Genomic DNA, 27731 nt, shown 5'->3' on the forward strand with positions numbered 1-27731 from the left:
CTGATTGAAACATCCGAATTCAGTAATTAAGAGCTGCACCCCAATACTTTTGTCCATATAGTGTTTGTGACAAGTGCAAAATATTGATTATACCCAATATTAAATTATACACTATATTGCCATATGTATTGGGATGCCTGCCTTTATACACACACACACACACGACATCCCATTCTTAACACATAGGCTTTAATATGGAGTTGGCCCAAAAATGCAGCTCTAACAGCTTCAACTCTTCTGGGATGGCTTTCCACAAAGTTTAGGAAGGTGTTTATGGGAATTTTTGACCATTCTTCCAGGAGAGGATTTGTGAGGTCAGGCACTGAAGTTGGACGAGAAGGCCTGGCTCACTTGCAGTCTCCACTCTAATTCATCCCAAAGGTGTTCCATCGGGTTGAGGTCAGGGCTCTGTGCAGGCCAGTCAAGTTCCTCCACACCAAACTCGCTCACCCATTTCTTTATAGACCTCGCTTTGAGCACTGGTGCGCAGTCATGTTAGAACAGGAAGGGGCCATCCCCAAACCGTTCCCACAAAGTTGGGAGCATGAAATTGTCCAAAATGGCTTCGTCTGTGGAGTTCCTTTCACTGGAACCAAGAGGCCAAGCCCAACCCCTGAAAAACAACCCCACACCATTATCCTCCCCTCCACCAAACTTTACACTTGGCACAATGCAGTCAGGCAATTACCGTTCTCCTGGCCAGACTCGGCCATCGGATTACGTGATTCATCATTCCAGAAGAGTCATCTCCACTGCTCTAGAGTCCAGTGACGGTGTGCTTTGCACCACTGCATGCGACGGATTGCATTGTACTTGGTGATGTAAGGCTTGGATGCTGCTGCTCAGCCATGAAAACCCATTCCATGAAGCTCTCTACGCACTGCTCTTGAGCTTTTGGAGGTCTGTAGTCATTGACTCTGCAGAAAGTTGGCAACGTCTGCACACTGTGTGTCTCGGCATACGCTGTCCCCACTCTGTGTGGCCTACCACTTTGTGGCTGAGTTACTGTTGGTCCCAAATGCTTCCACTTTGTTATAATACCACTAACAGTTGACCGTGGAATATTTTGTAGGGAGGAAATTCCATGAATGGACTTATTGCACAGGTGGCATCCTCTCACGGCACAACGCTTGACTTCACTGAGCTCCCGAGAGCGACTTATTCTTTCACAACTGTTTGTAGAAGCCAGCAGTCTGCATGCCGAGGTGCTTGATTTTATACACCTGTGGCCATGGAAGTGATTGGAACACCTGAATTCAATGATCTGGAGGGGGGGGGGTCCCAATACTTTTGGCAATATAATGTATCAATTCAATCCGATTTCTCACAGAGTGTACAGGTATAAAATAATTTCTAGAAAAATGCATCTTTTAAGGATGGTATCAAGTTAAATTGTGCTTATAGCAAAAAACAAAGATCCATTTATCCGTATTATACCGTGCTTCATCTCTTGGCTTTAGCTAGGTGTCTTTTTTCAGCAAAAATATTTCTGTGGCTATATTCAGCTTCAGCTTTCAATCCTCCTTGAATTACAACATGAAACCTTTAGACTATCAGTGCTGAATACTTGATGTTTTAATCTGCTGGTTAGTAATTCCTGAATTATTTAATCTGCTGTCCAGTTTTTGGTGACTGAACTACACTGTTCAGGAGCTCGAGTAAAATCCTGCTTTTCTTTCTCCATTTTACCAAAGCCATACTACTGTAAAATAGTAGCCAAGAGAAACCTGCATTCTCTCAAAACTCTTATCGTAGGTAAGCAAAGAGGAGTTATTTTGTGACTAGTACAGTGCTGTAAGTATACTGTAGCCATGCAATTCTTTGTATGATTAAAATAACTTTGGATGGTACCTGGCTATAAATGTACCCGCCTGGTGATTTAGTAATATCCTTTTAGGATCACAAATTATAGAACCATCAGAACAATAGCAAAGACAAATGATATAAAAAAATGTTAAAAATGATAAACAAAAACAGAGAGACAAACATAAGTCCATTTTCTTTATTTTTCTAACTGCAGATTCAAGGTTTACAACTGAACATTGTTATCTCCTTATGAGGACTTATAAATAAAAAATACAAAAAATGTTCACTACAAAAACTCTACTGTTAGTAGGATGTAAAAAATATTCTCTTTCGCTATTGAAGGCACAACTTCACTTAGTGACAACATGGAGAAAAAACCTGCAGCATTTATCTCTTTTAATTATTTATTTTTTTCCACACTCCATCAGAGAAACACTGAAAAACTTACAAAATGCGTTTGAACCTACAATGAAAGAAAAACACCACCAAAAAAAGAAAAAGAAAAATAAAAAAGATCAAAACAAAGAAAAAAAAAAAAAAAAAAAAAAAAAAAAGATTCTCTGTCCACTAAGTAGTAATGCAGTGCTTAGAAAACAATTTTTAATTATTAATTCTGTTTTTGTAAAAACATAAAACAAACAAGAAAAGAATAAAAGGACCTTGCAAAGCATTAACTCCAATAAAATTTTGATAAAATTAAACAAAATGACCCAAAAAACAAATAAAAACAACACAAAAGCAGGGCACCTTCAAAATTAGGTTAAGATGAGGTGCTGAGGTAGACGTAACTATAACATCAAAATCAAATTATATACATTTTTACATATATGTATATATATTTAAATATATATACACATATATACATGTGTACATATACAAATATATATAAATATACATATATATGAAAGAAACAAAACACTTTTCTTATTAATACAGAGCAATCAGACTGGCACTTTTGCTGTCATAAAACAGGCAAGCCAAACCAAACAAATAAAATGGAAAGGGTGGGCAAAAAAGTTAAATCAAAAAAAAAAAAAAAACAAACGAAAATTGTTATACTTGGTCCGACAGGGCAATTGGTCCTCAGTGCTGTAAGACAGACATAATTATTAGAAGAAAACAAAGGGGGGGAAAAAAGCACAGACATTGCATTGGGTGCAACACTCGATCACATTGTACAGTAGCCTAATGGCCCGACACATGCATACTATGGTAACAATACTGATTGAGAAGGTTTCTCTCCCCCAACACACTGAACCACAGTGATCAACTTTTTGGGTGCTGCATATGGGAACGCTATTCAAATTCAATGTAGTGGCAGCCTTGTGCGACCTTGCTTGGTTATTTAAGTACCAGGATTATCAGTTAGCAAAAAACCCAACTGCAGGGTGCTGCCAAAATGACACACACAATGAAGTTGGGCTAATTCACATGTGCACAGAAAACCATTAAAGTCTGCCAAGTGTTTCTTGCTACTGAACAGGCTTTGTAAGAGCCTTCGAGTTTGATGTATGTTTGTGGCTGGTCAGTTCATAACTACTGCGAAAAGAAACAGAGAAGGTAGTGGATGTGAAATTACGTTACTGGACTTGCTACTGGCATTACAAAGCATTCCTTAGTCACATTTCAATTAGATGTCATTGACACACACGAGTTACATTTAAAGCAATTTTTAACAGAGTCAGGTAATCTATCAAAAGAAGCATGACCTTAACAAGCAAGCTTAAAAAAAGCACCCACATTGGAACTTGATTGTTTGCAAAATAAAGCTACATTTTGATTAGAGCCTCATCTTTAAACATGTAACACAGTCACAGAAATAATGGCCTCGTATAACACAACAAAGCTACCGAACACGTTACAGAAGTTAGGAACACACTTGGAAACGTTCACAATGATGTTTTTACTATGAAGAAAAGAAAAAAAAAAACAATTCTAAAATAAACAAACACTGCTCTTAATAGGAAGCAAAACATGGCCAAAAAAGCCCATTTTAGATGACGGATGACGTAACAACTCGGCACGGAAACTCTACACACTCACTGATGGACATTTCCTTAAAGATTTCGGTTTAGGCACACAGATTAAAGAGACACCTAAAAGTCACTCTAGGAGTTACACTGCAGGTAAATAAATCAAGTCATTCATTTTTTTTTTTCAGTTGAAAATATTTAGGATGCCTATTTAAGCCAAATTTACCTTTTCTGTGTTTGAAACTACAAAAAGGTAGAAGTCTGCATTGCTATACAAGCAGATCTGAAGACACTACATAAACACTAGCCAGCTCCTGCTCACCTTTGAAATCTGCAATGAACTGCACAACTCAGGCTGTGTTCCTCACAGTCGTTGCCTCGGCTTTTCAGCTAGTCTTGCTTTTTCATGCGGCTCTCCTGTTCAAATGACCTGCCATTCTAATCCTTCTGCGTTTTCTACACTGATATTCACAGAATTCTAATCTTTGGCAGTGTGATACACAAAATGAAGTTCTGTCACAGAGGTGTGACACTCAGCACCGCAGACTTTTCTTTTTTTCTTAAACAGTTCAGCGATTTTTTTCAGTTCGCCAAACTATACTGATGACACTTCTAAGAGAATATTTACTTTCCCCCACCATCTCGTTTCATTAACGCTAGTAGCCAGACTAGTAGCTTCTGATTGCTTTAACCCTTCTCTAGAACCTGACTGTACAGCCTCAAGACTGAGAATCTCACTAACTTTTGACACCTGGAACCCAACAATAAATACAACATCTGTATAAAATTTAAGACTGTATTTGATAACAAAACAACAAGACATAACAAAAAGTGGGGTGCAGGAGAAAAACAAAATCAAAAAAAAAAAAAAGTTTTCTTTAGTTTAAACCAAAAGCGCCTGATCAACTAACACAAAAACAGCAAACTATTCTATTGTAAATCTGGGTCTGTCGGAACAGGATGGTCTTCACCATGAGGAATTCTAACCATCAGTGTCTGCCTGTCTGATTTCCTTTCTTCTGATAATCATCTGCAGTCCACAATTGTCCTCCGCATGCTGCATTAATGCATACCTGACCTGCCCTTTGTGATTCAAAGTCATCTGAATCCACTTTTTCACATTACAAAGCTATAATTCTATTCAAATATTTCAAGTTTAACACTTTTTGCTCCTTATATTTCCCAAAAGAGTTCTACTCTTTCACTATACAATGGGTGCCTCACATGTTGACCAGAACCATTTCATTAAGCTCAAGATAAAATTCTTTTGCCATATTCTTGAAATGGAAGGAAGAAACAGCTTTCATCTACCTTTTTCTTTTTAAGTCTCTTTACTTTCTTTACTTCTATCTACAGTTACATCTAAGATTCTAAACTTTAATACAGTATCTACTATTTGCAATAATGGGGAAGAAAAGAAAAAAAAAGTACACCATATTTTATATATAACTGAAAATAAAGCATGAGATGAATCTGCAATGACATTTAAAAAGTCAATGTAAATAAACACAAATAACATCATCAAACATATATGGGAGAAAAGAAATAAAAAAAAAATATTCAGAGGTAGCTTCCAGAACAATAACCCGCTGGAATAAAAAAAAAAAAAAAAAAAGCAAGATAAACTCCCGAGACTCTTGTCAGAAATATTTGCGGGCAGTTTCAAAATACCTATTTTGGTAAAAATAAAAATAATAATGCACATTTTTAATAATTATTAAACAAACAAAAAAAAAAAGCATGCTATTTAAGCTGCGGCACTTAAATACTCCTTATTTGAGAGTATAGATCACTTGTAACCCTTTCTTTTTTTCCTACTACCTACAAAAAAAAAAAACAAACCACACACACCTTAAAAAGCGCTGATGAGGTCACATAAAAGAGGTAATTCAAGTACAATGTGCTGAAAATACATCAAAAGGTACACAAATGAAAGAACAAAACTAACGTTGATTTTGATATACTTACAAACAATTGTAATTAACTTGTTTTTTTATTTTAAACTCCCAGTGAGGGCAGGCTTAAATAGCTCAAGCATGAGAACTTGATATATGAAGAGCATTATTATTATGAAGGAAAAAAAAAATCAAACCAAATACCACATTGTTGGAGTCTGTAAAGGGCTAACAGTTAACACCACACATCATTTTGGTCACTACTATAACTGGCATGAACATTTCTTAGAATACAAATATTACTATTTCAAGATATTCTGTTGAATATGGACAGTTTTTTTGATTTTTTTTTTTTTTAATAATCCAGATAATCGAAAACTCCCCATGGGTCAGATTAATATAAAAAAAAAAAAAAATATATATATATCACAACAGGCCAAAATGAAAGCCAAAGCCGGTCTGGTGCGTTCAGTTTTTAGGCAGCTGATACAACAGTTAAACACAGAAGAAGAAAAAGTCCCTTTACAAAAGCAGACATAACCTCTTCTTCTTCTTCTTTTTTTTTTTTTAAACATGTAATGAATTTCTTTTTCTAAGAGAACTCCCCCAATCTGGAAGAAGCTGCACCCACAGGTCACTGCACCCTGATGTATGGTGTATCAATGGTATTTAACAGCAATGGAGAGCTTTCCATCGACACATTTTCATTCTGTAAAGATACAGTTTGACATAAGCCCTTTAAATAAATGGCCGCTTGACAAAACAGATAATTTTGTTTATACACCTGAAGCTTCAGGTCCTACAGAAGCAAATGTATGCTTTTAGAAAAGAACATTTTGGAGTTTCCAGCTTTCCACATACTGTAGCCATAACTTTTGGGGAATTTAAGTGCTCTGTGTTTCCATGTCACCAGTGCAGAACAGCAACAAACACCTCAAATGTATGAACATCTGACTAGAGAAACTGATAGATAGAGACAAGTCCATTTAAAACAAAAGGCATTTTAAAACTAAGCCTTTTATTTTCCTTTTTTTTTTTTTTTTTTAACCAGAACTTGGTTTCTTTCAAAATGGAGCTTTATTCAAAATAAGCTCTGGACGGGAATAAAGGCTCCCAGTTGCACCTCTTGCAAGTCTGACAAGAGAGAAACTAAGCAAACTCTGCTAGGAAGATGCTAACTGGTATCAGTGCTACAGACAAGAAGAGAGATGCATTTTGCTTTAACTGATGAGGCCCTTTCATGAATCACTTAATACATATTTCAGAATGGAGACTTACAGCTATACTAATTTACCTCAAAGCATGAATATGGGAGGATTAGGGAGTTTTAAATTTCTCGACTATTTTGAAATGTTTGTTCATACTTCTTCAGAAAATGGAAAGTGTTGGCTATAAACCAAGCTTACTCATCTGCTTTGAACTGATCTGCCCCTGGCCTTCCTTTTATTTTATTCCCTCGTCCAGCCCTTTCACATTTACTGTTAGAGAATTTTGCTCTTTATCTCCCCTTTGTGTGTTTGCACTCAGACATAACAGAGATACAGATAGGTCTTCTCTATTCTCCAGTCGGGAGGGATATCTTCTGGCTTGTGACTCTTCATGTGCTTCTGCATGGCAGACAGGCTTGGGCAGTATTCTAGACAGATCGTACACTGGTAAGGAGATGCTCCATTGTGAGTCCGCAGATGCTTGATCATGGCTGAGTAGTCACGGGACCGCTGGTGGCACAGCTTGCACTCAAACGGCTTTTCTCCTGCAGAACAACAACAGGGGGTTAGTGGTAGGTGGGGGATTGCAAAGTGCTTTTGCCTCTAGCCATACCAGCCTGCCAAGGAATTGGGGTAGAAAAGGGACGACACAAAGAAAGAAAGAAAGAAAGAAAGAGAGCAAGAGAGAGACAAGATGGGTGGATGTGTTGCATCTCAGTATGGAGCAGGAAGTACTTTATTGGGAACTCAGGTGGTGGTGCTAAAATAACTACAGCATCCCATCTGCTTTGTGAAAGTTAAAAAAAAAAAAAATATATAACTTGTGATGCTGAGGTGTTTAACAGAGGTCCTGGCAGTTAGGATTATTATTATAAAAAGACATTGCCACTGGCACTTTTAAAAGGGCAGCAGGGGTGCTATCCCCCGCTGTGGAGCACAAAAAAATACATTAGGAAATTTGCGAGCAGAGAGTCAGCAATTCTGTGACTTGAGAGGCACTTTGAAATAATGATGCACACTAAAATACCCAATAGACACTGGATTCTGTCTATATCACAAAAACGAAAATATTACACAAACTACAAAAAAAGTGAGAATCTCTATCCTTGCACTTTGAGAGTGAGTGCATGTGAACATCTCAAGTACATTTCCTTATCCTGTCTGAATATGAGCTACGTTTTAGCAGCATGATCAAAACAAAGCTGCAGTACTGTGGTGCTTCTGTATGGTTTTAAATACCTGTCAGAAATAAAGGAATTCATCTATAGATAAAAACAAAAGAAACCTTCTGGTCCCTTTTCAAGGATATCCTGAAAGGACAATTTGTCTTTATATTCAAAGCAATAACCACTTTATTTTTTATTGAAACACCAATGTCAGTTTAACCAAGGAGTAAAACAAACATTTGTTTCAGGCTAATTGGTGTTATTCTAATATTGGTTACAGCTCCACCTGGGTCAAATAACAGTGAAGAGAAGTTTCCTATTTGCCATTTAAGTCCACAGGCTATGCAGTGATGCAGCAATTGAACCACCAGCAGTGCCCACAGATAAACTAATAATGAATTGCAAATTCAGCCCAAATATTGATCGGGTATTGACAACTGGCTGCCAAATGCCGATGACTCATCAGCGTATTCCTTTACACTGTGGTGGCCTCTGACTGCAAACTTGACAAGATCTGCTGTTATCTACACCACAGAGGCCATCTCAACAGCAAACAATTATGCAACAGGTTTGAGGGAATTTAGGTGCCATGTGAAAATGTTTACTTCCCGAGATGCTGACAAAATATTTGTGAGGTCTAAATACTTTATTACAAATTTAACAACAAAAAACATGCATAAGAAAAGATGAACATATTTCAATATTATTAAGCAAAATCATTGCATATTACAAATATTTGAAGATGTTCATACTTGTTAAGGCTTGAAGTGACTTGCTCAGGGTCCTATTGAAATTCAGAGGTAGGGAATTCACAAACAACCCCCTAATCTGGGGCTTTATAATATGTTGAGCACAAAAATTGTGCAAAGCTGTGGATGTTACAGTGAAATTTTGTTTTGGCCATGTCTTTATTTCTGAATAGCAGTGCCACCAAAAGCAAATATTTAGTGCAGTAAATAACATGCAAACTAATTTTGTGGCATTACTATGGATGCTAAATGTTACAGTATCATACACATAACTATGCATGTAAGATAGGTGCACATTAGTAAAAACATGAAAAAAAAAGTATTATGAAATGTTACATCTAACAAACAAAGAGCATATTTAACTGCCTTTTAACAAATGTCAGATTCTGGTGCCTCCATCTCCTTCTTTTTCAGTCCATCTATGGAATATGGAGGTGCCTAATTACACATTTCCATTGTTCCCTTCCTTAAATAATGAGGCAACTAAACTTCATGTTATGAAAATCATGACACATGAGGCAACTAAAGACAGCAGGCAAAAATGAAAGGAAAAACTCCAATGAAGAATTAAGACTATAGATGGAATTTGACAACCTAAAGCTAGTCATTCCTTTCTGCTTGTGTTTGATCAATAAAGTAACACTTGCTATTAAAATCTGGCAGGTATACTAGCCTTTCAGTGTTCCTTTTTGATTTGTATTTTATTATATACAAACGTGCTTTGTAAAGCTCCTAGTGAAGGTGAATTAATGATAATGACACTATCTAGGTCCAAATAAAGGACCAAAGCACTGCATTAAAATGGTACCGAGTGGGACTGATTTGTAATTACAAAAAGTACCACCTAGGTATTTAATATGGAGGTTTACATGGAAGCAGATGGAGTACAAAATCCTATGCCACAATGTCTTTTTAGTAGCTGAGCTAAGGTGCTACTCTTACCTGTATGAACACGATAGTGGGTCTCCAGTTGGTGCTTAAGGCTGAATTTCTTGCCACAGCCATTGCACTCATATGGCTTCTCTCCAGTGTGGATCCGTTTGTGCCCCTTCAGGGTGCTTTCATCCCGAAAACAGCTCCCACAGAACTCGCATTCAAATGGGTGGTCACCTTGTGTGTAGAAAAAAGGCATTCTAGATAAGAATATGGCAATACCTGAAAGCTCAGAACAGTTCAAGAATTACAGTATATAGCATTTGGTTAACTAATAATTCTACACTTACCATCAAACAGTGTTAGAAAGACGGAGAAAAAGCTAAAACCTAGACATGTTTTCATTAAGAAGATACAAAATCTTCCAACCTCTATAACCTTAACTTCTCTATCAATGGTCAGTGCTTCAAAGGTGTTACGGAGCCTGCATCATCCAAGAAAGTTTTCAGTAGTTATTAATGGTGCCATGTAAAAGGCACATCTGCTTAACTTACCAGAACTCGAAGATTATAAAACTTCCATGTTTCTTTTCTACATATTATCATTTGAAGCAGCTAAAATGTATACAAAAGTATTAAAAAGATAAAATTAAATAAACAGAAAATTTGTATAAGGAGGTCATGTCTACTGAAACACACACACACACCGAAAACATTTTATTTCTATAGCATACTTTCACAAACAGGATGTAGGTCAAAGTGCTACATCCTGTTTGTGAAAGTATAGCTCAAAGTCAATCAGGGATATGTAGCTTATTTTATATGCACACAGAAAATGCAAACATACATACAGTATTTTATATAGAAGTGAGTTTAGGTAGGGACCAACTCGTTATTTTAAGCCAGGAGAAGCTAGGCTGGCATAGGAATGGGTTAATATAAAACTACTTAATTATCAATAAACCATAAAGATTAAGGTACTTCACAAAACAGGCAAGTAATTAAGTTGAAAGATATATTTTATGAGGTAATCTATAGTCTGCAAATATTAATTCTAAACTAAACAACTGTTACTCAGTTTTACTTGTACAAGGAAAGAGAAAAAATGTGTATAAGCTACTTTTACAGCTGACAAATATTTCTTGGGGCTTTAAAACCACCCACCTTTCCTAAAATAAATATATGGAAAAGAAAATCTATACACACCAAATTTTGATATATTGCTTTATATGTATATTTAACATATATCTGCCATGAATCACGAAAAACATACTGGAGAAAATAACAAGTGTAGAGAAGAGTCTAGGCTGGAATGCCATTTCTGTTTTAACAGGCTTCATAGAATACTGAATCTAATTTTTTCTTGGTGCTTCCCCTTCACATTACAACATGACAAGCAGTGGCTATTCAAATGTCAATAATCTGTAATATTATGATGCGCCAAGTCTGTCTCCTGTGCATGTCTTTAATTGCTTTCCTGTGTATGACTCAAAGCTGGCTATATATCATTTTCTCCCTGTACAGATGCGAGACTTTGCCAGCCGTGTAATGTTCTTGATATTTAATGCATTTTACTCAGCTGCTGAAGGTTTAAGTCATCAGCAATGACCTACGCGTTTCATTATCCTGCTGTCCAAACGGCATTCGTGTTTGGGAATAAATTGCATTTCTCGTTATGTACTGTCATGCTTATACTCCCACTTCCCCTGTAAAGAGACAGTGTCAATTTCCTTGGGCACTTTATAGATGCACCTAAATGCTATGCACATTTAAATGTGTATCCTGCATGCTGTAACAGTGATTTCCCTTCTGCCAGAGAAAAAGGAAAAAAAGGAAACGAGAAAGAAGAAAATCAATAAAACTGACACACTTTATTTGTTGGCATGAAGTTATCAGAGGCGGCCTCTATTTAAAAAAAAAAAAAAAAAAAAAAAAAAACACACCTTCTACATTTTATTCTGCAAACAAAAGTGACTATCTACATTGCCTGAAACCTTGGTTTTATGTGCTGCAAGTATTTGCATTGAACACCTAATAATTATTCTAAAGGCAAACTCTGCCTGATTCATCTCTGATTAGAACAGAGTTGAGTACTAGGCATGCAGTTTAATTAAAATGCCTTAAAAGGTATTTGTGATTGGTGTTAACAACAGTTTTGCATTGGGCTGTATTTGTTATGCTGTGAAATAACGTCAGGAGTCTATTAAAAATAGACTTTTGCATATGGAGGAAAATGATCAAATATATGCCACATATTTGGGTGTTCACAAAAATGTTTCCATTTGAAGATTTTGCTTTGAACAAAACCATAATATTTTCATGTGAATATACAGGCATAAAACTGATCATGAATATGTATTATTTGTCATATAAGGGGTCTTTTGTGTGTGTGTAGTATATGCATGTTAGTGCCACTTTAAGAATGCAAATCTCTAGTCAAATGTACTGTAAATGAATGGATGTAGAGTTTTATATTGGCGCAAATATCAACATTCTGTAAACATACAAACACACTGCATGTTCGTACTGTATTTTTACACATATGTATATGCGCAAGAACTCTCAGAAGGTTTGTACCCTAAATAAACAGTCAGCAAGAAGGACCCAAGCAGTCCTTTGTAGTGCTGATCTGCCTGTTCTGCTGTCAGGTTTCCTGCCTAACGGATGATTTTAGACATTAACATTCATGATGCCTTGACTGGGGAATAAGAGCGATGGTAATATCCCTTCAACTGTTGGAATTTCAGTCATGCCTTAGACTTGATTTAGATATTAAGGGTAATATACAGCAGCTCAGAAGTCATTTATACTCAGCTCACATGAATACAAGAGAAATCCGACCTCCAAACATACACATTCAAGAAACCATGGAGGGGAATTTAAAAGTACAGTCCTTATTTTTGAGAATATACATCTGAGATGAATAAATGGATGGATGCACACATGCATTATCAGATTATAGAAATCTCAAAAAAAAAAAAGAAAAAAAAGAAATGACTTTGTGCAGGGCAATGAAACATCCACCTGCTTTTGACAGATTAAGCTGGTATTTTCAGCACATCAAGGTACTCGCAATGTTCTTTAGAGGCATTAAATAGCCTTTTCAAAGTAATTCTTATAGTAGTTTTTAGGATTTAAGATTAAACTGTTAAGCAGGTTTCTAAATATTGTGCTGCCTGTTTCTGTACTCTGACTATAAGCAAAAAAGTGTTAATCTGGCTTACTGGTCTACTGTTAAGATTTTGTACTACATAAATTCAGAATACAATGTGTGTATTAATGCAACATGAACTAATACCTGTTCCATGAACATCAAAATAAGTTCATGAGTCAATAAGTTCAGGATCATTAAATGATTATATGTGTGATTTTAAAACAACTGAAGAGCCTGAAGCATTCAATAAAGGCAAAACGTTTTAAACATAAACAAAGTATAAACTTTGTTTGCCCTGAATTAGTGCTTTGCACCATGAAAAGTTAAATGTAAAACTTTGCCATGCTTTGTAATAAATTACAACATCATTAATTGATCTTCTCAGGGAGTAATTAGTAAACACCTTAAAGGCATTGTGCCTATTTTTCTTCTCATTGTACATCCTGGAAGATTATTTCAACCAATATTTATTTTATACAACACCATTCACAGTCTACATTAGCACATAATAAATAAAAACACATAACATCCCCCACATCACTATGAAAGCTTCTAATTACATAGAACATTGATATTGAAACTTTGAATGTTTTGCATGAAAAGAGCTGCACTTTCAGTAATAAGTAAAATTCCACTTGGGTGTTAATGAGGCTGATTTATAGCAGGTCTTTGAATGCTTTTCTTTGCTGAAAATAAACTGCAGAAGTGAGTTACATGCCAAAAAAAAAAAAAATTCATATTTCAGCTTATACCTTGTTATATTATATATACACACATACAAATACGCATGCACGCGCACACACACCCACACATACACACGGAGGAAGGAAAAAACACCACTATGATTTATGTCTATAGTTTTTAGGATAAGATCAAACACTTAATGCTGCAAAAAAAGACAAATAGTAAATACAATTGCATAAAAAACTAAAAAGCTGCAGTAGATGGTTTATTTACTTTAAACAAGATTTCATTAAACTGTAAGAAAAAGAAAAGAATCGCCACAATGGTAAGCATTGCTGTATGACAGCTTTGCAGACTTAAATCAGATTTCTGCTCTATGTGCTGTCTTTGTGGAGCCTGCATGCACTCCCGCTTGTCTGTGTGGAGATTTTCTTCAGGCACTTCAGGTTACCTCCACATCTCAAAGACATGCAGGGTAAGTTACCTAGAGTCTCTATACAGTCTAATATATTGATGGGTGAGTGTTTGTGTAGATGAATATTCCCTGAAATTGAGTGATATCCTAGACCAAAGCAAAGTATTGACTTACTCTGACCTTCTCACAACTCTGAAATGGACTAAAAAAAGTGGACAAATGTGAAACTTAAAACATATGAAACTCAAAAAAATTATGTTTTACAAAAGTATTGTATTATTTTGGTCAGTTTAAAAATATTTTACAACTTTACTAAATAAAAGGATTAAAACTAAATTTACAGCTCTCATATCATTTTGGGATCTAGACTGGATAGGACACATATATATTGTTTCTTTCTACCCGTCTTAGACATCAGTTGTCACAAGCACAACACTACAGTTACAAATCAAGGAATGCATATGTAACATAATAAATCAGTTAGAAATCAGATGAGAAGCAGAGACAAATCGGCAGAGGTTTGGAGTAGAGCAGCTGATCCTCCTCATCGAGGAGCACCAATTGAGGGGTTTCAGGCATGTGATATGGATACCTCCATGTGGAGGTTTCATAGGCATGACCAGTTGCGAGGAGACCCCAGGGAAGACCCTGGACTTGCTGGGAGGAATATATCTCCCAGATGGCCTGGGAATGCCTTGGGGTCCCATAGTATGAGCTGGCAAGTGTGGCTAGGGAAAGGGCCTCACTGCTAAGACTGTTGCCCCATCGACTCAGTTGTGGATAAGCTGTGGAAAATTAATGAATGAATGAATATCAGATTTGAAAAATTACAAAGGACCATCATTTTTACAAAATACCAGAATATATTTTTGTGAAATAATGTGATACGTTTGAGAGAAAAAACTAACTTGTGAAATATGTGAAAGTAATACTTCATGTAAATACAGTGTGTGCAATGAATATACATTGGATGATGGTTGGAGTTTATAAGGTAGACATCCATAACTTAATATTTCCAACCCCACTTGCTCCAATAGTCTGAAGCTATCCTGGCATCATCAGATATACTGCAGGAACCAGCCTGGGGTATCAGTGCGTGACAGGGCCCATAGTGCCAGTTTAGAATTGTCATTTAACCCATCATAAATATATTGTGAATGTGGGAAGAAATATGGAGTACCTGAAGAAAAGTGAACATAAATATGGTAAAAACACACATGCTCCACTCAGACAGTGCCTAGTATCCAACTGCTGAATCAAAAAATATACAGGAAGAAAAAATAAGTAGAAGTGTGTGTAAAGTCTACTCCCCACCTCCCCAAAAACGTTAATTATTTTATAAAGAAAGATCATTTGAAAATTACATTGCATTATTAAGCAAAAAGAAAAAAAATTAACCACATTCTACTATATGTTCCTAAAGTCTTTTTAATATTCATCCTTCATGGAAAAGTATAGACACACAGATTTAACAGACTTATGAAAAAACCCATTAACTTCTTATAAGCACACACAGCCAGCAGCAGCTCTCCCTGCAGACTGACAATGGCCTGTTAATATTCTGCTGTTGTTCGCCTCGTGTTTTATTTGAGACTCATTTACTGTATCGTCTGTGGCATGCTTTTTGTATTCACAGCTGTGTTTGATAGTACAGGTCAGAGGAGACTTTGGCAGTGATGGATCCCTGATTTAAACTGCTTATCGCATAATGAACCTCCACTGTGGTACATTTTAGTATTTTTTCAGCTTTTGTATTAGGAAAAATCTACAGTAAGCTACTTGGATACAATTTGAGTTACAGATATGGCACAGTTGCCAGGTAGAGGCATCAGAACTGTCAAACACACAGGTGTGAGTAGATGGCCTTGGGGAGGGCTGCCTAATTGGCCCTCTGTTTGTAATTTTTGTGCCCAACTTATTTAGCAGTTGTCCAATAATTAAATACCTGGCACGATCTGCTGTCTATTCATTTTCATAAAAAATACAAAAAATAACATTCTGTAAAGGAAGCTGAATGAAACTGGGGCTTTGCTAGATTTATTGTCAAGGAATTTAACAGGCAGGCATAATTAATTTGATGTTCTTGTAGAGCTTTTTCCAAGTTTAAAACAACAATTTGTCAAACAAACTTCATGTTATTTATTTATTAGATGACAAAGTCCTGACTCTAATCTAAAAGTGAACAGGGGTCAGAATACGTATTTTGTTTGCCTTTTCTGGAAAACACTTGATATTCAAGTTGTGACACTGGATCACAAGTGTGTATTTACTCTGTAACCTACTTGTAAATATTTTCAGTTTTTGGGATTGGAATTACTTTAGTGGCCAGTCTGTTGCTTTAAACACACGCAGTTGTGTGTGAGACAGGGTTTGTTTTTATGCCTGTGTTTTTTCACATGGGTGATGCACTAATTTAAAACAATGTAGTCAGACCAACTTTTGGAAAAGCACATTTGGGAAGAAAAATTCATTAGTTTATAAACATAAGCATATATGTTATATTTAATTTGTGTGTAATGTATGCTGAAATGAGCCTCATTTGTTATAGAAAAAGATGCTATCCGCCCCTCTTAACATTCACAGGTCCATTGTGTAGCTTTAGAAGTAGAAAGAAGACAGAGCCCACAGCATAACTATATCTCTTCAAAACACTTAGGAAATACATTGATTAAAAAATAAAACATTTTGTTTTATTATAATGGGGTCCTTTTGTTTATGAAAATGTTAGAAACTTGGCTTATATTGGCAAGGCTCTACTAAAATGAATCCTATATTTTTATTTTGACTACATATTTGCAAGCAATTAAAATTTGTTAACATTTCAGTTTTATTTGTTTTGTATCAGAAGGACATCAGCATTCTATCATTTTTCTTTATTATTGCATTTTAAACAAGAACAACTTTGCATAAACATCCATCCATCCATCCATTATCAAGCACACTTCATCTAGTACAGGATGATCGTGGTAACCAGCTCGGATGCATGGAAAAAAAAAACAACTCTAGACAGTGTGCCAGTCCATCACAAGGCATACACTCTCTCGCTCACAAACACTTACTAACTTATGTGCACAAACAGTATGTCGATTATAATTCAACAAGGAATCCATCATGCTTGACTTTTTGGTAAAACATTTAGAATACCTGAAGGAAAATCAACAAGGACCTGGGGGAACCCATGTAAAATCTATACAGACAGTGTCTGGGCATGGATTCAAACCCAGGATGTTGGAGTTGTAAGGCAGCAGTTCAATTATGCCATCATGGTACCCCCATGGAAGAACAGCAGGGCAAAAAGGAATAAACAACCAAGTAACAGTCTTATCAAGTTTAGTCTAGTTAACATAATTTGCTATACAGTGAGTTTTGAAACTGGCTTACCACTGCACATTTTTTATATAGTGGGTTCAGACCAGTTGAAGTTGGGGCTCTATGAAAAAGCAACGATTTAGGTTTTAGGTGATTCAAGAACTCAAGCTTTTATATGTAAAAACAACCCACTGGTTTCCTCTTTCAGAAATCCTCAGTGTTTTCAAGGCTTTGTCAAAATAGACCCATTTATTTGTTTTGCCTGTATAAAGGCTCTTTAAAAAATCCAAGGTGTTTTCATGTAGATGGTATCTTTTCTCTCATTACAAATAAACGCCCACTGGACTGAAAGCTTTCCACGTGCAGCTCAAAATAGCATGAATTTCTGCACAATGAATCAGTGCATGAAATCAAGACCCATATCACCTATTGCAACAAGAAATGAGAAAGAGGAAGTTGTATGCTTCCTAATTATTTATAGTTAGAACAAATGGAAAAAATTGCAAAAATCTTCATAAAGAATAAAGCTTGTTTTAAACCTCAAGTTTACCAAAGTCTATCACCAGGGTGAACACAAAAGATGCAGGCATAAAACAAAATTAGATTTTTGCACAGATGGCACACAATACATATCAAAAAACATATTTACATGGTGTGTGTGTTTGTGCATGGACATGCATCACACATCATAAGCATACGAACCAATTTAACTCCGGGCTCTGCTATCTCTTCCTCTGTGAATGTGGACAGGGATTTTTAGGATGCAAACAAAGATGGCAATGTATTTCTTCTTTTCACGCTAGGCCTATTTTAGTTACTCTAAGCAAACTGCTTATTATTTGCTGGGCTGACTGTTTACAGTATTTGTAATTACTTGTGAATGCATTCTGAAGAGGAGGTACGTCTCAGTTTTCAGCAGTGCATTTAAAAGTACACAGTGTAAAACATCTTATTAATGCACATTAGGGAAAAAAGACAAAAGTTGAGACATAATGTATTCTTTCTAACACATAAGCTCAGCTAACCAGCATATTTAAAGTTTTGACAAAAAAAGAAAAAAAGAAAAAAGCATGCTAGTTATACAATGTTAAAGCACAGTGAGTTCAAATGATACATTTTTAAATTTGTTTTTCTGAAAGTATTTCAGCTAAAGCAAAGGGGCAAGTTAATTAATTATGTACACAAATACACTGGAAGTCATGTTTATGTGTATTAACACTTACTGCAAGCATCAGCCTCAGATATGAATTATAAAATAAAGCACTGAGGGGAAAAATAAAAAAAGAAAGAATTAGCTGTTTGGCAGCACAGTGACAAATTCTCCTTTAGATGAACTCTGTCACCCCAGTCTGGAAACCTCTTTCAGGTATTCTGTACAATTTACTTGTAATATGCAGTATATTGAAACAATGCATATAGTTAGTAGTTATCAACCTCCAAAAAAAATCATTTTTATAAGCATCATTCACCAAAAATACCACTTTTTCAAATTTTGTTCAAAACAAAGAACATAATAAATCTCTTAAAAGTGCTTTTTCATCTGAAGTAGAAAATGAGATGATTACCAGTTTAATTCTGGATTTCCAATTTATGTACGACTAATAACTCCACAGATACTATGCATTTTCAGCATAGAAAAATAAATGAGCGAATTTTGCCTTTTGGTTGCAAGTGTACATTACTGTAACTTGTGATCTGTTTTACAAGTACGTTTTGTCACACCACAGAACCTCTATGCCCACTTACTACTCAGGGAGTGGATGTGGTGCACTGTTTTAAGTGCTTGGAGGTCCACATCAATGATAAGCTGGATAGGCCTAGTAACACAGAAGAACCATAAAAAAGGGAAAAGCAGACTCTTTTTCCTTAGGAGACCACATTCCTTCAATGTGGGTAGTGATATTCTTTACAGGATCTATAATTTTCTGTAACAAGCTAAATTTATCTCTTGGGACTCAAAATATTTGTCAATCTAACGCTAAATCTTTATGTTACACAGCATACCATTCCACTGTCCATTCACATAAAATTGAAAGGAGAGGCCAAATATGTTTTAGTTTTTAGTCATTAGTTATTTATTAAAAAAATAGCAAAGAAAAATTATGTAGTGAATAATACAAAAGGCTGGAGGTATGTGGAAATGTATAAGGACCATGTAAGTTTTACTTTATGATGTTAATATTCAGGAATTGTTCAACATAATATGATTAAAAAATAGCAAATTTGTCTAAGGGGTTGTTTAATGTTGGGTACATAAAATCCATTTGGAGACTGTTCAAAATAAATGCATTTATTTACTTTTTAAATAGTAATTTAAAAAAATTACAGTAACATGCTTGTGCCATACATAACGCTAGGGCTTTGTGAAACTCTGAACTGGAAGTGAATACATTTTTGTACGGCCTGGTTTTAAAAATGAGGACAGCTTATCCCTTTAAACATTTTCACGGATTCTGCCTCACCTTAGTTCAAAATTAACATTGGATTGGACCAAACAACAAATGCTCACATTTTAGTCTGAACATCAGTTTTACAATGGAACCAAATATTGGTGAGTTAAGTATGGAAACAAACCGTATAAAATATGTTGGACAATATAATAATAAAATAATAATTAGTTTCACTTATATAGTGCTTTTCTAACCTATTCAAAGTGCTTTACAACTTCAATCAAGTATTCAACATTACTTCAAATGCACTGAAACATTTCAGAGCTCCTTCTACATTTATGACTTTTTCTTAGGCTGTGCAATTCTGTATACTCCACCTTTCATAAAAACATCACTAGTAATTAGTCCCAAATTAGTCTGTGCAAATAATAAATTTTATTTCTAACAAACAGTATCTGCAGGAGCCACCCTAAGGAACAGTCTATTGATGACAGGTTTAGCCTGCTCAAGACCCAAACCTGCACATCTGGATGGAAGAACTATCTGCTACCACATAGGAGGCTTTTAGAAAATATTTCATATTAATATTTTTCTTTGGTGAAGACTGAGATATTATACTTATTGAGAAAATCATGAAAGTGATGATATTGTTCCTCAGTTGATAATCTGATTAGTAGAAAAGACGTACTTGTGCTCTACAATAGATCACAATGCTATAAAGCAGTGATGATGGCCATTTGTAAGAAATCTAATAGTTCAGAGCCACCACATGCCTTAACAGCCTAACTGGAGATAGCATAAACATTTTATTCACTTTATATACATTTAATTTATTTTTAAAGATGCAAATTTGAAGTGATACAGTATGTTAGCTACATAATACAATACATGCTGCTAAATGGGAGAAAAATCATTCTGATAAACATGTGAGTTTTCTAATATTTTGTAACCATGATGAACAGCACAAATCATTTCAGGCTACCCAATTTGTAAAGAGTGTGGTTGTTAGAAAGGGTCATGTGGACAGTGAACTATGATTTGGGAAGGACAGCATATATCTACATCCTTGAAGAGCCAAGTAGACACAGGTTTATTACACTTTCAGTTAATTAACAGTGTTTTTTGGTCATTCTAGATGTTTAGTATTCCAATTTTTACAGTTTGTGTAGCTCACAATCATCACTACCGAAGGGGTTAAATTAAAGACTAGCAGTCTCACTTTTCCTCCATTTTGGTTATTAATTGGTAATTTCCTAATAATCTATACTAAATGTATCATGAATCTGACCAATTCTCCTTATTGTCACATGGAGACCACTTTAAACTTGGCAACAACTGGCAATCGTACACAGTGCATGATGCCAGTGTATCTAGTATGTACAAACCAACATATTCACACTGGAACAGGCACAAAAACATTACCACATCATTAAAATAAAAAGAAACAAAGTTGCAAAATATAGAAAACTGAAATGAAAATGAAAACAAATCCTGAAAAAAGGTATCACTAGCATTATTAAACTGAGATAACATGCATTGCGGTCCTGCTTCTTAATCAAAAACCTGAGTTTCTATATTTGATAATACCCTTATATCTATGCATGGCTCACGAATTTCAAAAACTTAATCGTGTGTGTATATTCCCAAGCAGCATCTAGTAAAAGGCAACGCAATATTTGAAAATGAATGCAGGGAATATGTACATAGTAATAAACACATACCTGAAACTTCAATTTGGACAACCCACACACAGAATAAAGGTTTTTAGTCTGATGCAGATATACTGTGCTGGCGTGCAAGCACATTTGCCATTCCCACTATCTATATCATGTGGACAATTTCAGACTTTTTTGGAATATTTGGTAATTATTTAATATAAAAAATATTTACAATTTATATACTGTATGTAAGCCTACACAGATGCATGTAATCTTACAAGTTATTTACCCATTTTCTCATCCTTCTTTTGCACTTACAGCAGTAAGCATTGTGCATCCATCCAATATCACAGCCTTCTTTCCATGGCAGAGGGACATGCTGCTAAGGCTAGTATCTACCTAAAGCAAATAGCACTTACTCTATGTGATACAGAACTTTTATATAATGAACACCATGCCAAGGTGCTTTATAAACTCAGAACTACAGTAAATGTGCTTACATTCATTTCATTACAATAGCAACACAGTTATGTTGTGTAAGTTACTTGCTTCTAGTCACGTAGTGTGGCAGTAGTGGGAAATGAACAGGTATCTTTACTGTTTTAAATTCCAATGCATTAGTCACCATGCCCTACTGTCAAATTAAAAAAAAAAAATCATACAGAGACATTGACAAACATTTCTACCTTTTATACACCTACAAAAAAGGTGAAGAAATGACATACCATCTCTCTTTATTAGGTATTGTATATGTCAGTTTATAGTCCTTTGGTTCAGCAGTAGCAATAGTTCCTTTTAACTTAAGCTCTTAGTAATTTCTAAGGGCAAAGTGCTTCTGAAATACTCAACTAACGGTGTAAAATAAGACTGCAATGTCAAGCAATGTGATTGCTAGCTAAAATTGCAGACTAGGAGACAGCATTACTAACAATGAAGTTGTTTCTTTGTCTCTAGGGGAAACGAGAATATAAACAGCATTGTGTTATTTTGAGTAATTTAGAACATTTCCAGAACTAGAATCGGAAAGACAAAACCACTTGAAGGCTCTTCCTTCATACCTGTTAATGTTTTTCTTTTATTAAACAGAGCCAGACAACTATTTCTGCCTCTGCAGGTATTAGCATTCCGTCAAAGCATAATCTACTAGATAAGGAATCAATACTTAGCTATTACACCAGGCAGAGGTAATGGGATACAATAATCAATATATTATTATAAAGAGAAATGGCTTTCTTTAGCCTTCAATAGGGACCCTCTGTTGAGAGTAATTCTCTGTGGGTGGTGTGCACAGGTCCTGCAAGCACAACTGCCTTGGCCATCAAGCCAACTGGTCACAAAACAGTGCTTAAAAAATTAAGAATGCAAAGCTGCCCAGCTACTGGAAAGATTATAAAGGGGTCCTGCAAGTGAAGAAATCTGGTCTGACTGGTAATTGACATTCTACAGTAAAGCAATGGCAGGTGTTTGCCGTGGATTATAGATCGTACTGCAGTACCTTTCAGTTTTGAGGGAGAGTTGAAATTAACCCAGCAGAATACATTTTTAACTGGTGACTTTCAGCCTGAAATGGCCATTGGAAAACCTTTAAGACACAGCACAATCCAGTGATTAACTACATTAAAGTTAACTAGTGGAAATTGCTATTAAACTGCTAGACACATGGCCAGTTACTGCCAATTAGGTACTAAGTCTCAACGGATTGTTGTGGGGTGGCAATAACAGATTATGGTTTATGGAGAATAGACCCATCCACATAGACTCTCTTACTCATGTTTTTATTTTATAAAACTGGACTAAATCATTTACAATAAAAGATCGGAACATGTTATACAATCCTGACAGTTTATCACAGAATGTTTGCAGGCCATGTAAAGAATGGCAATGAGAATTTAAAATGATCATGCACTTGTATGTTTATAGGGTTATTGCTGCTATGTGTTCTTAGTACAGTGAGACTCTTACTAGCACATGCTAATTAACATGCAACACATTGATACTCTTCACTCAAATCTTATGTATTCATTATGCAAAAAATCTCAACAAAAATTTGATATTACCAATGCAAGTTAAATTCAATATGACTTAAAAATCTTAATTTTAACACATTTCCAAAGGTCTTAGTAACAATATGCTTCAAGTAATTATTTAAATATAGTTTAAGTATTTATATATATATATATTAGTTAAACATTCACTTTGAGCATCATGGTGTGTCTCAATTTCAGACTAAATGTTACAACTTGTGCACTATTTCTTTAAAATCAACACAACAAACACATTAAACTAAATTATAATGTAAACTGGGAGGCACGGTGGCGCAGTGGGTAGTGCTGCTGCCTCGCAGTTGGGAGACCTGGGTTCACTTCCCGGGTCCTCCCTGCGTGGAGTTTGCATGTTTTCCCCGTGTCTGTGTGGGTTTCCTCCGGGCGCTCTGGTTTCCTCCCACAGTCCAAAGACATGCAGGTTAGGTGGATTGGCGATTCTAAATTGGCCCTAGTGTGTGCTTGGTGTGTGGGTGTGTTTGTGTGTGTGTCCTGCGGTGGGTTGGCACCCTGCCCGGGATTGGTTCCTGCCTTGTGCCCTGTGTTGGCTGGGATTGGCTCCAGCAGAACCCCGTGACCCTGTGTTTGGATTCAGCGGGTTGGAAAATGGATGGATGGATAATGTAAACTCACTGTATCTCCGATCAAGAGCAGAAAATTATTCTAAAATTCTGAGTGTGTTGGGTGAACTTTATGCTTATATTACTTGGTAGGGGGAGGTGGTGGTAAGGTTGCACATTTGATTCTCTCTGGGGAATATGGGCGACAAGTTCCTCTAGACTCATCTAGCTTCCCACTCTTGAGATTCTGGCTGCCACTAGAGTGACTCTTTGACAAATGTGTTTGTGCTGTCTACACTACTGCATATAAACTTGTGTGACAACTGAATTCTTCCAAAGCAAGCCTACTATGTATTCAGAAAGACACCGGTGATTATGCACTCCTAGATGAAGGAAAAGCATTGTGGAGAATGGGCTCCTGCCAGACAATATTGATTTTCCACTCTTAAGGTGGCAAGAGAATGTACTAGTCCAGTATTTAGAAATGACAACTTTCATTGTTAAAAATTACCTGTACCATTAATAGCAAGTTACTTTGCTGCAATGACTACAATAATATGTACTCCATTTTATATCTTTTGTTTTTATTGAAGTCCAAAAAACTTTTTATGACAGTGTCTACTATGATATAAAGGTCAATATACAAGACTCAATTTAAGTTTGATTTTTGTCATTCAGTGCAGCTTTTCCACCCAATGGTCCTTGGAAATCAATTTGGTCTCATAGTTCAGCTAATGCAGAGTTAATACTGTAGAAATGTAGTTTGACACTAATTGGCTACAAAATGTTAATTATTTTAAAAATTAATTCACCGAGACGTTGTTTTATTATGACACTAAAGTCAAATAGATAACTACACATGAAAAATCTGAACGTATTATATAAATGTGTATACTGTACAAACATACATACATATGTACACACATACTGTACATACAATAGAGAAGATAAATTTCCACCACCATAATCAGTAAAACATTAGGCTCAGAAGATCATTTGGCTTGCTTCAAACTCAAGAGTATTAAAAAGCTTTTAACAGTAATGCTCCTTGTTTAACCCATATTTATAAATAACTTGATATTGATTGATTAATGCTCACCTTATCACACAACTCATCTTTACAGACTTACAATACGATACTATATATAAGGACTCTACTTTTCTACTAGTTTGATATCCATGTTATTTAAGCCTGTAACAAATTATTTTTTATTACTTATAATTACTCTGACCTAATTTAAATTGTTTTTCTTTCCTTGTAACTATTTCTTTGACATTTTGAACATCCCTTTAAGCTATATCCTGTATATGAAAATGGGCGATACAAATAAATGTTGTTGATGAAAGTAAGTAGTATATAAACATAGTGCAAGGGATTGAAGACAGTTGAAGTATTGGTAATAACTTGCCTGTCATTTCGTGTGCACTTCAGATACATTTTTTTGTTCCTATTGCTCAATAATGGTGAAAGTAAAATAAAGGGAAAACCTAAAATGGTTGAAGAGTTTGATAAGTGCTTTGAATGAAATAAGCAGACCAAATTTTTTTATTTTTTATTTTATACATTATAAAGTAAAAAGGATAAGGAAAAGGATAAAAGAATTCTTGGCTGCCTTGAACTAATTTTGTTCAAGATCAATAAAGTTTTAATAATTAAAGACAGTAATAAGAGTGTCAAGTTTAATTGAGATGGTTTATTTAATTCATGAGTTATGCAAGCCACACAAGGACAGAAATCATGATGGAAACAGGCAAATTGTGTTCATGCATGCCTAAAATAATATTTTTGAAACTTATATAATTTTGCCTCAAACAATTTATTACAAAATGTTTTCCCACAATTATGTCTATGTTGTACTGAACCCACATTTTTCACTACCCATCTATTTTGTTAAACTGGGAAGAAACCTGAACTGGCCTACTGTGCAGCGAGAAGACAAATGTCTTTTTACCATTACCCAAAATTAAACAACATTCAGATTAAATTACTAGAAACAAACATTTCTAATTCAGTTTCTGAAAGTCATTTAAGCCATTTTAATATCTGTGGTTGCGACAGGATTTGAAATTTTAACTCCCGGATGCAGTACACAACATACAGTAAGTATTTGTATTTGGTTTACTGATTTACAGTGTGTGTATATAGCATTGATATTTTCAAATTAACAAAGGAAAATAAAAATGTAATACTTGCTCATAACTGTACATAGTAATTTAAACCTTGGGGTCCTAAAAAAGATTAACTACAGGAATGGAGATTGTCAAATAAACCTAAACTTTTAAAACTGTCCAGAAATACCAAAATCAAAATAAAAAGTAGCTGTTATTTATATTGATACCTCTAACCATAATATAGTATATACTCAAAAGTAGCCTTATTTTTAAGTTCACATCTTACTAAACAATATATGGAAAGCTGATAACCATAAGCATTTTACCAACAAGCTAAGGTTAGGTGTGATAATGTAATCTATGGCTTTTTTTTTTTTTTTTTTTTTTACTGTTACTGTCCACATAGACTTGCTGTTCTAAGCAGGATTCTCACCTGTATGTGAACGGAGGTGGCGCTTCAAAGCAGTGTGACTTGGAAAGGTGCGATTGCACTCACTGCAGATATAACTGCGGACACCGGCATGGACTTCCATATGTTGCTGCAAAGCAGTCTGCGTCTGGAAACGCTTACCACATAATAAGCAGAAGATAGCCATGTCAGAACCTGCAGAAAAAAGAAACGGTCAAGAATTTAACCAGTCCACATTTAAAAAATGGTTGAAAAAGAATAGTCAGAATGGGAAGTGTCAGTTGAACTACTGAAAGGCATAACTAATCAATATGCACAACAGTGTTGTCTCTAATAATGTTCACTTATGAGAATTCATGTCAGATACATGTAATAACCAGGGGCCTCATGTATAACGCCGTGCGTAGAACTCACACTATAACATGGCGCAAGCACAAAAGCGGGAATGTGCGTACGCACAGAAAAATCCAGATGCAGGAATGTGTACGCACGCAAACTTTCACGTTCTTCTACTACATAAATCCCAATCAGTGTGAAAAGTAACGTACGTGCACGCGCCTTCTGTCCCGCCCCAACTCCTCCCAGAATTACGCCGCTTTGAATATGCAAATCAATATAAATAGCCTTCTGTGAAAAGACAATGGGAAAAGCACGGGGGAAATATAAGAATTTCAGCGAATACCAAGTGGAGGCAAAGGAAAAACGTACTATTTGTTGGTTTAAACAGTGGTATAATCAACAAAAGGAAGTTGATCGAGTGACAGAGTGTCGGAGAAACTCGAAGGCTCAAGTTCACAAAGTCGTACAGTGCCCGAAATAAAAAAGAAATCACATATCAAAGTCGCCGTGAAAAGGCGAGTCGTAGCCCACCGTCTGAGTGTCATATGAAAGCTTATTAGGGTACAGACAAAAAAAAATAGGCACACAGTGGGGAAACAAGCACGAAATGTCAACTTTAATCTCGAAATTTCCACTTTAATCACGTAGTTTATTTTGCCATTAAAGTAGAACATCATAAACTTCATCTTAAAATCGTTTAATTTACTAGTTTCTCAAATCCCATTGTAACTAAAGTGGCACATTAAATGCTTTGTTCTGTATTTGATCTTCTTTGTGCTCTGTGTGTGAATCACCACCTGCTTCTTAAACTGGCTTTCTCTTTCTCCGACAGGACACATAATCCATTACATTCGCGATATTACAGCTCTCTGAATAATTAAAATACTGAGATGTATACGTGATATCTTTTTCATGATAATAGGAATGAAAGCATGTTATTAAACATGGGGACACGGTGGCGCAGTGCTTGTTCATATCTCATACAAGAGG

At 35.6% G+C, this 27731-nt stretch overlaps 1 protein-coding gene across 3 annotated transcripts in view; it reads right to left on the minus strand.

The window, feature by feature from the left end:
- Positions 1-1988: 1988 nt before the first annotated feature.
- The window catches only part of zbtb16a (zinc finger and BTB domain containing 16a), a 270137-nt gene continuing 244394 nt past the window's right edge, over positions 1989-27731 (minus strand). For all 3 annotated transcript variants that reach the window (XM_028810307.2, XM_028810305.2, XM_028810306.2), the window contains 3 exons: positions 26427-26597; positions 9740-9907; positions 1989-7427 (listed from right to left, as the gene is read on the minus strand). In XM_028810307.2, coding sequence (XP_028666140.1) covers positions 7198-7427; positions 9740-9907; positions 26427-26597 — 569 coding nt within the window. In that variant the 3' untranslated portion in view covers positions 1989-7197. The remainder of the gene's footprint in view (positions 7428-9739; positions 9908-26426; positions 26598-27731) is intronic.

This window comes from Erpetoichthys calabaricus, chromosome 9, assembly GCF_900747795.2.
Source record: "Erpetoichthys calabaricus chromosome 9, fErpCal1.3, whole genome shotgun sequence".
Classification (NCBI taxonomy): domain Eukaryota; kingdom Metazoa; phylum Chordata; class Cladistia; order Polypteriformes; family Polypteridae; genus Erpetoichthys; species Erpetoichthys calabaricus.